This window comes from Periplaneta americana, chromosome 16, assembly GCF_040183065.1.
Source record: "Periplaneta americana isolate PAMFEO1 chromosome 16, P.americana_PAMFEO1_priV1, whole genome shotgun sequence".
Lineage (NCBI taxonomy): Eukaryota > Metazoa > Arthropoda > Insecta > Blattodea > Blattidae > Periplaneta > Periplaneta americana.
Genome location: NC_091132.1, coordinates 30,264,917 through 30,279,847, shown reverse-complemented (window position 1 = coordinate 30,279,847; position 14,931 = coordinate 30,264,917). Strand labels below are relative to the sequence as shown.

General features: G+C 36.9%; 1 protein-coding gene across 1 annotated transcript in view; it reads right to left on the bottom strand.

Moving 5' to 3' along the window:
- Positions 1–1,012: 1,012 nt before the first annotated feature.
- Positions 1,013–14,931, bottom strand: part of rst (roughest) — a 278,032-nt gene continuing 264,113 nt past the window's right edge. Inside the window, exons 5-8 of the mRNA XM_069849661.1 lie at positions 11,941–12,358; positions 9,183–9,293; positions 7,301–7,563; positions 1,013–1,821 (exon numbers count right to left, since the gene is read on the bottom strand). Of these exons, the coding sequence (XP_069705762.1) occupies positions 1,447–1,821; positions 7,301–7,563; positions 9,183–9,293; positions 11,941–12,358 (1,167 nt within the window). The 3' untranslated portion in view covers positions 1,013–1,446. The remainder of the gene's footprint in view (positions 1,822–7,300; positions 7,564–9,182; positions 9,294–11,940; positions 12,359–14,931) is intronic.

Sequence of the window (14,931 nt, the reverse complement as noted above, 5' to 3'; positions counted from 1 at the left end):
GGAAGGGTGAGAACTCTCTCTTCTTCATCTCTTAAAAGATATTAATTACAAATTTGAACACATTACTATTTATACATGTTTAAAACTTTCACAATCTTTCACAAATACATCGCAAGAATCACCGCTGCCCGAAAAGACATCCTGCGGTTCGGTGCAGGGCGATCCTTTAAAGAAAGCATGTAGAGCCCCAGCAACAATGGAAAAAATGCCTGAGTAAAATGTCAACAATACAGATGCCAAACAATAACTGAACCAACACGGAACTGGCCCGGGCGGCAGAGCAACAACATTATATCTTAATGGTTGGATATTAGCAGAAGGGACGGGTTTTACTACAGTCAACTTGATGGCTGCCTGCCAACTACGATATAAAAATACCAACCATAAGTGAAGAACATGATGCAATGAAACTATCACACTGTGACACTGGACATTTGAGAATTGGGCTGAACAAGACGCCTTGTTTACCTACAGCCCTGGTATGAATTGACATGAAGTATAAAGTCAACTAAAGCCGTTTGGCAGCTAGTGTAACAGACCATTCTAAAATGAACATCGATTTTGTAAAAATTATGTCCAAAAGCTGAGATATTTAGGCCTGTATTGTTTTTAACTTCTCACTTTTTTTTTTGTAACATCAAATAGTTTTAATTTTTGGAACAGAAGAAATCCCAAAAAAGATAGATTTCTTTAGTAAATACATTGAAAGTAGTTGTAATCACAGTTAAGATTTAATCGTTTTATGTCAAGGGAACGTTCAGCAGCAGTCGGAAGAAAGTAGAGCAATGAAAGCCACTTAGTTTATACATCAACAAAACTGGATGAGCATGCACACATCGTTGTTCGTCTTCTGTGGGAGTTCCCTTACCGTGGCCTCTTCATTTTTAATTCATTGTTTTGAGATTTATATCGTCTCTTGAGAGTACACTGCACTATACCTCTGGGTAAGCTTGTTTGCCACGCCGAGGCCAATTTATCCCAGATGTAGTGTAAACCAGTTTCAACAAGTTAGTTTTCTTTTTTTTTTAATTATTTGACTAGTCTGTTGTTCGCCATCTTTCATGGAAAGAAAATGCATTACCCACGATTTGCATCCGTCGTCCATTTCATGCAACAAGGCTCGGTTCACACCAACGGTGAATGTAAGCAATGTCTTTGGTATGTATGAACTTGCGTTTCATTTGCACCCTATGCACTGATTAAAACTGGAAGCTCTGTTGATTGTAGAATCCTGCTAATTGCTTAAATTATACACAAATGTCCTCGTAAGGCTTCCAACTTTTCACTACACACGCACTTATGAAAAGCTAAATTTTTATAGGTATGTACAGATGAGCTTTAAACTGCTTCAACGTGTTTTTAATATTCCTAGCGTATTTACCCTGGAATTCAAAATAATGTACATGGCATGGTTACACTGTTAACGGAGTTGTAGTCCAGCAATTATTATACGTGTGTAGCCAGGGTCCCCCTCTTCATTGTTGTGGGCTGCGTGGTGGGCACTATGTATTGTGACGTGGGGGAGTTCGGTAGCCTGGCCACCTGTGGGACAGCGCCATTTCTAGTGGCCGCCGAGTACGGAGGGGGTGCAGGGGTGCCAATGCCGTGTGTTGGAGCAGGTGGCAATGACGTATTGGAGTTTCGCAGGTATGGGTTCCCATAAACTGCCGAGTATCGAGGGTCTATGCTTGGCACTCCTGTAACACTTGCTACACTTGTGACCGCTGATAATGATTCTCGGCTACTTTCGATAGGTGGCGGTGGATTGTAATCACGTGTATAGTCCACATACGGCACATAACCGTTGTTGTTTTGTCCATCCTGCAACAAAAGAACAATCAAAATAAATATGATACAATTGTAATTCTTAAAAAGTGCGTAAATAGCAATTGATTTGCAGTACTGTTGAAATCAGGGATTTTTTTTTACTCTGCAGTCATACACAATTTGTTGTTGTTGTTTTCTAATGCCAGGCGTTTGACAATAAAGTCATTTGACCTCTTGCACTCCAATATTTTTCAAAGATATTATCATGGCCAGCCACTGAAGCACAGATTTTGAGGTGTTCCGAATCCATTTCTTGGTTTGAGTTGCACAATGGGCAGTTAGGGGACTGATATATTCCAATTCTATGCAGGTGTTTGGCCAAACAATCATGGCCTGTTGCCAATCTAAATGCAGCTACAGACGATTTTCGTGGTAAATCGGGAATTAACTGTGGATTTTGATGCAGAGAGTTCCATTTTTTCCCTTGGGATTGTGTTATCAAATTTTGTTTGTTGAAGTCTAAGTATGTAGATTTAATAAATCTTTTCACAGAGTAACACGTAGATTTAGTAACAGGTCTGTAAGTAGCAGTGCTGCCCTTCTTTGCTAAAGCATCCACATTCTCGTTTCCCAGGATTTCACAATGGGATGGTATCCATTGGAATACAATTCTTTTATTGAGTGATATTAATTGAGAGAGCATTTTAGTTATTTCTGCTGTTTGAATGAAGGTGTGTGTTTAGAGACTATTGATAGAATAGCTGCTTTGGAGTCTGACAATATAACTGCATTCTTAAATTTATTGATGTGGCACAGAAGATTCCTGAGACTTTCACTTATTGCAATGATTTCACCATCAAAACTTGTCGTTTCATATCCAAGAGATCTATAAAGTGAGAAGAGACAGCACATAACACCTGCACCGGCACCTTGTTCTCTGGAGATCAAGGATCTGTCGATGTATAAATGAAGCCAGTTTTGTGGAGGGTACTTAATATTAATTGTCTCTAAAGACAATTGTGTCAGTGTTTACTTCTGATTTCAGTATTTCTTCTGTTAAATTTAGATTATGTATTATATATTATACACAATTTGTGCAGTATTAGAAAATACATCAGAACACGTGACAGCAATGGTCTATTACCGGTATAAACAATTGAAGCGGTGAGATGAATAACCATTCAAGTCCATTTACACAAGTTTCGAGAAAAATGCAAAAAAAAAAAAAAATTTTTATTTCTTACCTAATTATTATTTTTTGCACGTAATATTTCTGGTTGTTTTAGAGATCAAGACAAAGTAGTATACCAACTTTTAAAGTCATAACACTTGTGCAAATATCCAAAATTTAATTTCAAATTTGCAAAAAATGAATGGCCAGAAGTGGACTTGAGTGGTTATTGATCTCACTGCTTCAATTATTGTACAACTTGTAGAAACTTCAAAAGAAAATAATAAAGATAATGAAACAAGTCCCTATATGCGCTCCAAGCAAAGACATTTTTCAAGAACGAAAAATTTCATCACTCCCCAGCATCTATATTCTAGAAACAGTTTGCTTCATTCATAAAAATCTTAACTATTTTAAAAGAAACTCTGAAATCCATGACCATAACCAGTGCTGTCATGGGGCCCATATGGGACCAATGGGAACCTACAGTTTTTTAATGAATCGTATGGGGAAGAAAAAATTCTGCCCATACAGAATCATACAGCGTATTGGTGCCTAAATTTTGTACACGGAGATCTGAACTGATCTTAGATCATATCTTGCTGTTCTTAATATATCCTCTTTAATATCCATAAACATAAATGGTCCACCTCTACAGTGCTGAATTCCAGAATCATATATAAAAGAATAATTGAAAAACAACAAAATGTTGCAGATTCATTATGAAAGCTTGATAGGAACTTACTTAAATTAAGCTTGTTTCACAATTATTGTATTAAAAGGTGGGCTAAATCAAAACAATTTTTTACTTTCTCAACATAAAAACATCCATTAAATGGTGGTTGGGTCACCGGCATAGCTCAGTCAATAGAGGCGCTTGCCTACTGATCAGAGCTACTCTCGGACGTGGATTCGATTCCCGGGTTGTGTTTTTTTCAAGGTTTTCCGCAACAATAAGGCAAATGTCAGGTAATGTACAGCGAATTCTCAGCCTCATTCGATCGACGCTAAATAATCTAGTAGTTGATACAGTGTCGTTAAATAACCTACTAAAATATGGCAGTCGGTGAAATGGAGAGAGGAAAATAAAATATATTTCAAGAGAGAAATTAAGGGTTGAGGAGTATGGTCAAGAAAACTATTATCACGACATCACTGACCATAACACTTGCATATAAATTGTCATACTATTACCATTATCATATTACTATATAACAAGATACCCGGATATGTTAAACATTTAAATTATGACTGTTTCAAAACCAGAGTAAAACTATTTTGATCCAGTCCATGTCATTCCTGATTTTTTACATTAAAGCCATACCTTCATTACTGTTGTACATAATTTTTCCCCTAACAATATTAATAATAAATATACAGAACACTAAGATGAAGTCTCTTGGTTTTTAAAGGTTGACTCGTTCTCCTAATAAATCACCTTAGATGATTGTTTAATGTAATCTCATTATGTACGTACTTGTTTTTATTTAATCTATGTTAGTATATTTATTTTCATGTCTTGTAAACTGAAAATATATTATGTTTCTTGTTATTTATTGTGTCTTTTAGTAGTTTTACTATTTCTTTGAAGAACTTAAGAATGTTAAAATTAAATTCTTATTAGAAATCTTATTTTGTGTGTGTGTGTGTGTGTGTGTGTGTGTGTGTGCGTGCGCGTGTGTGAGTATCTAATGACGAATCTATATCTATAATAGAGTGTACAGGGAATAAATAAATACAATAAAATACAATATGTAACAGTAATGTGAAAAATTATTTTGTAAGGGTCCTCAGTATCTTACAACGTCCCATTCTTTACTGCTGTGGTGTTATCCTCCTGTGAGCTCTCCTTGACATTTCTCAGCATGGCTGAATATCACAGTGAAATAATCAGAATCATCAGATTAAAAAAATTAAACTCTCTATAGATATCGGTACTACAAGTAATTAGGGGAAAAGGAACTCGCCTCCATACTCCATTATCTCTTGGCTTAGTTTCCTCATAAGTGTTGCCTTGTTGGTATCACTTGTGAGGTTCAGACCTGCCTTCGGACAGTTGACTAAACAGATACTAACTCACAAAGTTGGCAATCCTGACAATTGTTATTACATAACATGCTTGCTAGTCACTCGAATTTTAAGTAAGCCTAACAGTTATATGCAGTTCAAATCTATAATTATTATTACTGATTAAATTTTCAACTTCTTTACTGTGTTAATCTTTAGGATTTACCTTGCTTGACTAGTTTCTTCTAGTAGTAGAGGTTCAATATGTTGTAACCTAATTGATTGGTTTGTGAAGGATGAAGATCATTGGTGAATTTGCTGTACAAGTACGTAATAGTAATGAGTAGGCCTGTGACATTGGAGCATGTGTACAGTGAAAGAAAGTCAACTCACTCCAAGATATACACAGAGCACACAGCACCGCTCCGTCTTGTACAGTACAGTCTGCAGAAGGGAATATTACACACATTCCTCTGAATTACTTTCTATCTTTACTTAACTTCATTTCAACTATTATAAAATTCCATTCAACACATGTGGGCTTAGATGTATTGTCTATTGCGTGTTTAGTTTGTAATTACAGTGAACAACAAGATTCATTCTCAAAGTTTCGAAAGCGAATGCGTGTCTACTACTGTCTTAGTATGGATTTGAATGCAGAGAAACTGCGAAACGACAGGTGCATATGTGAAATATATTTTACATCTAAATTACCTGCAGTGTATTTGTCATCCGGCAGAATATTAGCTACCTGACAGGATAAACTATGATGTTTACTATCTTTCTGTATGTTGTTTTCAATGTAGTTACTGCCTTTAACACATAGGATGCTGCAACGGTAACGATCAGAAGTCCTTTGTCATCCTCTATACCTAACTGCTGACCATAATAATTACATTGCATATTGAAAAACCCCCACATATTGTAGAATTGTTCACATCATGTATCACATTACACGACAGTAGGTATGATCCAGCAGAGTCTTCCGGATCCAGACCCCCAACAATCACATTAACTACATGCCGCCCAACAGCATCTGTCGTCTCATCAATTGACACCCATATGTGTTGGTTTGTTAGTTTATCTCTGACCTCAGTAATGCATGTGTTGTAAATTTTCTCGACATAGTACTTTCATAACGTAGTCTGATGTGGAATTTCTCTTCTAGTATATTTCCATAAAAAGTCGCGGAACACAGTATTTGCGAGTTTATTAAATGGTATGTCGGCAGGTATAAATGCCTTACACACGTCTTCATAAAATGTTGAACTTGACATAGGATCCTTCAGCATATTTCCTTGTTCCAGCTGTTTATGTTTCATTGTACTTACGTGCCTTTGAACATTATATTCCTTGTTTTTAGCAGACGTAATTCTGACATTGCAAAGTTTACAATACAGATTGCTATTTAGATTGCACCATACTGTGAAACTAAATATTCTAGTTTCCAAGACGTGTTTCTTTCCTTCTGAGCCATACTGCGGAGCGCACTACACTTCACGATAGTTTGCATTATACTTGAATGAACTGTACTGGGGAGGTTGTGTCGTCTCCATACACACATACACTTGCGTACTCTGTGTCTATCTTGTAGTGAATTGGTTTCCTTTCACTGTAAACATGCTCCAATGTCACAGGCCTAGTAATGAGGTACGTGACATATTTTTTTTTACGTAAAATACAACCTTCCATCAGTCATATCTTGGCCTCTTCAACTTTCAAACCCACCATCTGCCACTGTTTAAGAAGTATAAAGGTTAATAATATGACTATTCAAGAAACAGAAGTGAGATTATTATGGAGCGTTGGAGGATAACTTACAATAGATTATACACGATTGTAAAGAAAGCAGCACATTAACAAAATTAAACCAGTCATTCTAGAAAAGAGACAGGTAGTACTTTAAAATAAATTGTGAATAAGCATATTATGTAGTAATAATATTATGAATGTAAGTCTTCACATACATTTCCTTGCAGAAATGGGTCAGGTCTGATTGCTTTTAAGCCTGTGATAACCATTTCAGTAGGTCTACATGGCATAGTAAAATGAGCCAAATTGGTAACTCGTCTTCATCCTGCACAACGCACATGCTTGTAAACTTAAATGTGAGTAAAAAAATTGGCTGCATTAAGAAGGGTGGGAAAAGGTTATCTATGGCTGAGTATTAGTTCACGGAAGTCCTACTGACATCACTTCTACAAACTATGTGAACATGCCAATAATTGAAACTGCAGACAAACATGTTGTTGAGACAAAAAACAATTTGGTTGTTCTTGTAAATTCAGTGTATTGTGTTGCTGCAGTTTATGATGATTACTGCTTTAAGAGATCCAGATGTCAACTGTTGCTTACTTTAGGAGGAAAGACAGGCTCTGTGAACTCCGCAGAGTAGCGGTATATGTGGTCGCCACCGTTGACGGGCATAGGTACAGGGCCTGCTAGAGGAACTCCAACCCTCGTACCAACACTTTCGCTGCCTGTCTCGGAGTCGGGCCCGTACTCCAGCTCACAATGGACATTGCTTACAGATGAACCTGTTCGTAGCTCCATCTTCAAATCCGAGATGTTGGACGACCTGTCTGATTCTTTACATTGTTTTTCTGCTTCTCTGCAGTCTGAAAAAAAAAAGTAAAAAAAACTAGGAAAAACCAATTCAAAATAACACTGAAGTTTTAGTTGAGATAACGATGGTGAAGGTAGCAACGTCTATAATGCATGTTCACCAAAAACAATTCCATTACAAGTCCCGAAACTCCATGTCAAAGTACAACTTTATTGAATAAAATTATTTTAAAAATATATTATAATCCACATGGATTATTAAGACTCTTCCAAGTAGTATTATGTATATATGCGAACTCCCCCTCAGTTAGGAATGGATTCGATCACACTCTTGGGTTTATTAAGTGAGTAACGAGAAAGATACATTTTTAGTCATAACATGGTCAACATATATAAATGCACGTTTAACATGAGTTTAATATAACAATTCCTTTGTTTTTTAGAAGTTTGAACATGCATTTATATTAGACGATTGTCAAGATGGCCATGACTAGACCATGATAACCATGTGACTCCGATTCGTGCCATAGCCATTCTTTCTCGTTAGCCATGGTTTATCAGTAGACCTCGGACTTTTAGGTCCTAAAAATCTTAAATTAGGTACCTAAAATAGGTTCTATCACAAATCAAAATAGGTGAACAAAAAATGACATTATTTCATTTCCCATTACAAATTAGCCGAAACATTTGACATTATTTCATTGTACATGTCCATAATTAGAGCCAGAGTAAACAACTAACACCTTTTCTAAGTTTTCCATTGAGAAACTGCATCGCTTCTCAGATAACACCATCTTATATGCCGAAAATGAGCGTTCCACATCAAATGATGACACCAAAGCATATTTAAATGTTGGTATTAGATGCAAGGGAACAGCACATTAATGTTCAGGTGTTTTGCCAGCCAAGATGTCAGTAACTGTGCGGAGAACTGTCAGTCCTGGGTTTTTTTGAAGCACTGATTTGAGTTTTTCAGAAACTTTTTCACCAACATAACCCAGGAACCAAGGTGATTTTTTTTGTCACTTCTTCTATCAATCCCCCAATTTCAAAACAAAGTTCTTAATGTCCTCCAAATGCTTGCTGTAATATTCCACGGCCTGTAACCATGTTCCCCATCGGGTAAGAATAGGTTCTGGTGGAAGTGGCACATTGGGAAGTTGCTCTCGAAATAATTGAATCCTCGTAGGTGCTTTAATAAAAACCTTTTTAATTGCGGAAACCAGCTTATTCACTTGTGGATATTCAAGCGGTATTGTCTCAGAAATTGGGAAATGTAAAATTAGGTAAAAATAGTTTCTAACGTGAAATTAGGTATTTTTAGGTTGTATAGGACCACCATTTTCGAACATATATTTCCATAATTCGTATATGTACAACTTTTATTTTGTATATATAATGAGGAACAAAATAGGTTTTTACCTAAAATCCGAGGTCTATTTATCTGATGTGATGTAAGCATATTCATGAAAACAGAAGTCGAATGGCTTAGGTTAATTTCCATTCCACAAAATCCTTTAAGTTTTTCTGTTAATGTACATGAATATAGTCATTACACGTAAAAAAAAGCAAAACAAAACACACGTTGATTAACACCTTTTTAAATGGGATGATAATGTGAGAGATTGAAGAAGACAATGTACTTGTATTTATTAAATGATACACAACTTACCTTCTGGTTTCTTTTCTCTCCTTTGACAAAGAATTATCACCATAGCAATAGCTATGATGACTATAACACCTCCTATGACTCCAGTCAGGATCATAAGTAGAGGAAAACTCTCTGCAACAGAAAGACGCATGTTACTTTCTTCAGAACATGGACAAAATTATAAATATCATAATATTAGAATACCGGAACTGTATGTGTCACTTTTCTACCCCTTCCTGTTAACAAACTTTCATAAACATTTTGTACTATGACTATGTTACCCTAACAACAGCAGACATCTGTATCTACAACTACATACAAATATCCGACGAAATTACACTATCCAAGAAAATAGTACAGACAATTGGGGTACTACAAGGAGATCCTATCAGCTCGGTGCTCTTCAATATCATGACCACAGACATAACAAAAATCATAAAGGACACCACAGCATCGTTCATTATGTATGCAGGCGATGCGATAGGCTCGGCCAACATAGAAGAACTACAACAGGTCCTAAATAAACTCGTGAGATGGGCCGAGGAAAACAGCCTACAGATAAACCACCAGAAAACAAAAGAAATTAATTTCAGAAACGGCGGCAAACTAAGAAAAAATTACACCCTGACATTGCAGAACGAGCCACTTGAGGTAGTGCATAAATTTAAATACTTAGGAGTAACACTCCAAACAACATTAAAGGGCGCAAATAGCCATAGTAGCTGACGTGCCCTTTTTAAACCCCACTAATCAATAAATCACACAGAATCCACATTCAAGAAAGAGCAGTCACTATAACAAAATCGATGTACAGCATCAAGAATCTGCAACAACTAGAAACAGAAACGGCAATTGCACCAATAGCAACCTACGGACTAAATATCATATGGGAAAAACTTAACAATCAGCTACATGAAAACAGTGCTAGAAGTAAGAAGAACAACACTCTGGAGATAATATATGAACTAAGGAAGGAAAGCTTCTTCATCGAAGATATTAGAACGCAACTCTGCATGCACACGAGAAAGCCCTTCAAGTACTTGGAGGAAAAAAGAACGCCATCTGGAGCAATTTCTATGTAATGGATGCCATGACAACCAGAGACTGAACAAACATAAACTATAGCTCTTATGATTACTCCTACAGGTTATACTAGAGTAGGAATTAAGTCATTTGTCATGAAACTCTTGAAGAGTAACATTCTGCTCCTGTCAAGTACGGTTTACTCTAGACCAGACGTCTCCAAAAGCGTACTCGCGAGTAACCCCTGAACGGAACCGAAGCCAGTACGTAATGAGCGCGCTCAGCCTCACCCATCCCCACCTGTACTGTACTCAATGTTTATGCGCAAGCGAAGAGCAGTGGCGGACTGCCATTATCATTGTGTTGGTCGGAGTGTTCCACTATTTCACAATGTCGTCTAATCCTGGGCATAGTACATTCAAGGATGAAAGGGAAGAGAAATTTTTTGTGTTAGTGGGGAGAATGTGAAATGCTTAAGTGTGTGTTAAAATTCAACATGCAATGACAATACTCGACTCTTCAGAAAGAATATCATACAATTACAGGCATGTTGGACACGTGGAAATAGTTTATTTTGGGGCTATCTGTGTAATCCTTGGTTATACATAATAATCAGTATATTACAATACGTGTACACTCAGTTCCGCATGTTTTTCGTTTCATTTTGGGTGAAATGCGTAGGCCCACAAATATTTTGATAAATATAAAACAAGAAAATACAAACACAAATCACACACGTGTCCTCAGTCTTAAACAGAAAAAGCTTCTTGTTAGCTATATTCTAGCTTGGAATATTGGAAAATCAATGAAGCCCTTTACAGAAGCATCATTTGTAAAATAGTGCATACAGGACATTATTAAAATACTGTGTCCAGAACAAAGTCAAAGTTTAAGAAAATTAAATTGTTTCCAATTACAGTTCAGAGAAGGAATTTCAAGATTGTAAATGTAATTGAATCTGAAGTCGAAACCACAATTAACCAGTTTGTAGCTCACTCACTTGCATTGCACGAAAGCACAGATAGAAATAACAAAGCTCACCTAGCCATTTTCATCCGAGGAGTTAATGAACATTTTACTGTGTCTGAATGTCTTCTAGATGTAATTACAAAATACAACTGGAGAAGATCTTTTCCAGGCATTGAAAGGCACCATAGAACAGAAGAAGTTGAATTTCCAATGACTTGTCCCTATAGCAACAGACGGGGCTCCAGCTTCATAGTATGTCAAAATAATATACAAACATATGATATTTCTTATTCTTTTGATGATATTATTTGTAAACATAAGCAAACCGTTGCCGCGATCCCACACTGATCGCTCCCATCTGTTGAGGTACGAGTCTCTTCCCCTTCTCTAGCCTTACAGCACACTGTGTTCGGCGGGCAGCATCGAGAGCACGAATGACGATCCGCTTTTTGGAGACCTCTGCTCCAGACAATGTAATATAGCATTGTTGTATTCGTACTATATTAGCGTAATTCAGGTTAATATTAAAGTGTAAAGTGGGCTATCTCCCTGTCACATCTCTTGTTCTAAGTTAATGGGTATGAAAGTATGACATAATTCGAAAAGCAGGAATGGAAGTGCTATGTTTAATCTGTTGTCACGGCAGACGTTATTCAATATTGATATTCAACATCGGGAAGAAATGACAGACGAATTTTACCTGGAGCCCTCTATCCGGGACAGATTTCCTTGCTATGGAGAAGATGAAGCTTGTTTTAATACAAATTTGTACTGAGGATGTGCTTACTCTGAGGTTTGAGGTTGATCTCCACCACGTCGCTGCCATAGGGATTCGTGACGGAGCAGTTGTAGGCCCCGAAGTGCTGTTCCTGCGACTCGCGGATGACGAGCGTGCTCTTGATGCCCTCGGGCAGCGGGTCCTCCAGGATGGTGTAGTCCTTGTCGTCGGCGTCCACCTCGTTGCCGCGGTACGTCCACATGACGTGCTCGGGCTTGGGGATGGAGAAGGCCACGCACTCCAGGCGCACGTTGTCCCCCTGGATACCGAACTGCGTGCGGTGACTGATGATGGTCGGCGGGCCCTTGAGGTAGATGGCCGCCTCGGCCCCCACCTCGGGGAAGCCCATGACGCTGGCCTTGCAGTAGTACCGGCCTGCAGTGTCGGCGTCGACGTCCAGGGTCAGGTTCGCAGAAGTTCCCACAACCTGCCACGAAGAACGTTAACAGTAAAGACACTGCAATGGATTTATTCGAACAGTTAGGTATCTTAAGGAGAGGCAGAGGTGAATACTTCAAAATCCACAAAGTTTATCCGATTTGTTTGAAATTGATCATGGATACTAAGTATGTTAGTAGTAATGGACATGCCAAGTTTCAACTTTCTAAGTACAATAGTTCTGTAAATATTAATAATTTTATAAAACTTTATATCGTTTGATATAAAATGCTCCATGCAACATATTGTAAGAAATTTTCAATATTTATTTTTATTTATATGTTCAGAGAAGGTATATAAATAATGATAAGTATTAGTTTATTACAGGAATAATATAGTAATACAGTTATCTTGGTTTTAATTTCATACTTTTAAACGGCACAAAATCAAAAACTAACATCGGAATATCAAAATAAAGACAATAAAAATGGAAAAAACCAAATTTTCAATTTTTCTTCAGTTTTTGTTCAAAATTTCACCTCTGCCTCCCCTTAAACTTTACGAAATTAAATAGACAGAGAGAGAGAGAGCGAAAGAGAGAGATAGACATACATACAGATAGATAGACGGGCGAATAGACAAATAGATATACATAAAAATAGACAGACACATAGACAGAAAGATAAGATACAATATAAAATAGGATAGGAAAAGATAGATTTGGATTGGATTGGATTGAATTAGATTAGATACATAGACAGACAGACATACGGTACATAGATAGACAGACAGGTATACAGACTGACAGATAGGAGATACCGGACATCATATTACAATGTGAATAATAAGTCACTAGAAATGAGATATAATCAAATACCTTACTATTTGATATAATATAACCAGTGCTACCGGATCGCATTCTATAGCTGCGTAAACTGCCTGCTCAATCAAAGTTATTTTGCGGCTAGGTGGCAGATAGTGCACATCGCTATTATCCCTAAAATACACGCATATACTGATAATAATGTTAATAGCTGTGTGCACTATCTGTCACCTAGCAGCTACTCGCACGTAAGCGTTGATTGAGGAGTCATAGGATGCGATTCAGCAGGCAGTAGTTCAACCGTATCGGATTGGCGAAGTACTGAACTAAACGTCACTCTTGAGTCTTGACAAACACAGAGCGCATGTAACACCAAACCTGCTTACCTACGAGAGTAATGCAGGAGATGGGAAGTTAATAGGGGATATCCTTTTTACGAGTTATAATATTTATTTATTTAGCAGAACTTCCTCAAATCAGAGGCTGCCATTAGACAAAGCATACAAAACAAAAACAAAAAAACAAACAAACACAATGAAAGATAACAGAGTAAGAAAAATGGCAAACAAGTAAACAAATAAGCAAGCAAACAAACAAACAATGGAAGTTAACAAAGTAGGAAAATTAACAAACAATTAAACAAACGAACAAACAGAAAAAACAAACAAACAATGGCAGCTTATAGAATAAGAAAAGTGACAAACAAGTAAACAAACAATGAAAGCGAAAAAGAAAAAGAAAAATGATAATTATGCACCAGTATTTTCAGTCCAATAGTAATAATACTGAATAAGAGGGTGTTAAACATTTGGAAAAATAAAGCTTTGTTTGAGGAAATATAAAATTTTCACCAATATTGTGTTACACTTTTTTTTTGTTACATACTACACATGAGCTTTTCGCTCTGAAAACCAGCAGGGTTATTTCACTTCCTCTCCGTATATTTGGGGTCTACCAGAATCCAGTTACATCCGGTATAGTAGGTTATTTTACGACGCTTTATCAACATCTTAGGTTGTTTAGCGTCTGAATGAGATGAAGGTGATGATGCCGGTGAAACGAGTCCGGGGTCCAGCACCGAAAGTTACCCAGCATTTGCTCACATTCGGTTGAGGGAAAACCCCGGAAAAAAACTCAACCTGGTAATTTGCCTCGACCGTACATCCGGTATATTCACTGTTATTTGCTCATGATGTAAATTGTATTGTATTTATTAACATTCCATGGTATTCATACAGCTAGAATATGGAATAAATAAAAAAAGAACTTAATACTACTATAAAGTCTTAATTTATAGTCACAGTCTAGTTGAAATATATACAGAAGCGGTTTACAATATAGTCTACTAGAAGAACACAAAGTTTTAGTATCAATTTCATGAAGCGTTGGTGAATGTCTTCACCTACAGAATAGAAGGCGTGAGAAATTAGGTACTTCTTTAATTTGACCTTCAATAATCATATGTTTTGAGTTTCATTTCTTATATCCATAGGGAGGCTATTAAAAATTTTGACTGCCATATAATGAACTCCTTTTTGATAGCACGATAGACTTGCCGATCGAGTTGAAAGTCATTTTTAAGCGTATTTATGCTATGAACTGTTGCAGAAGAATATGAAGACAGGAGTATATGACAAGGAAACTTGCAGAGAAATGGGGTCTGAGTATACGGAATTTATTAAGACGTAATTAATAATGATAATAAAAGTAGGTCTTGTCAGGAAGTTTAGATGACCAGTGTATAAAAAATAAAGTGTGAAAACCAATTTAAAGGAACTAAGCTCGGATATCTCGTAAGA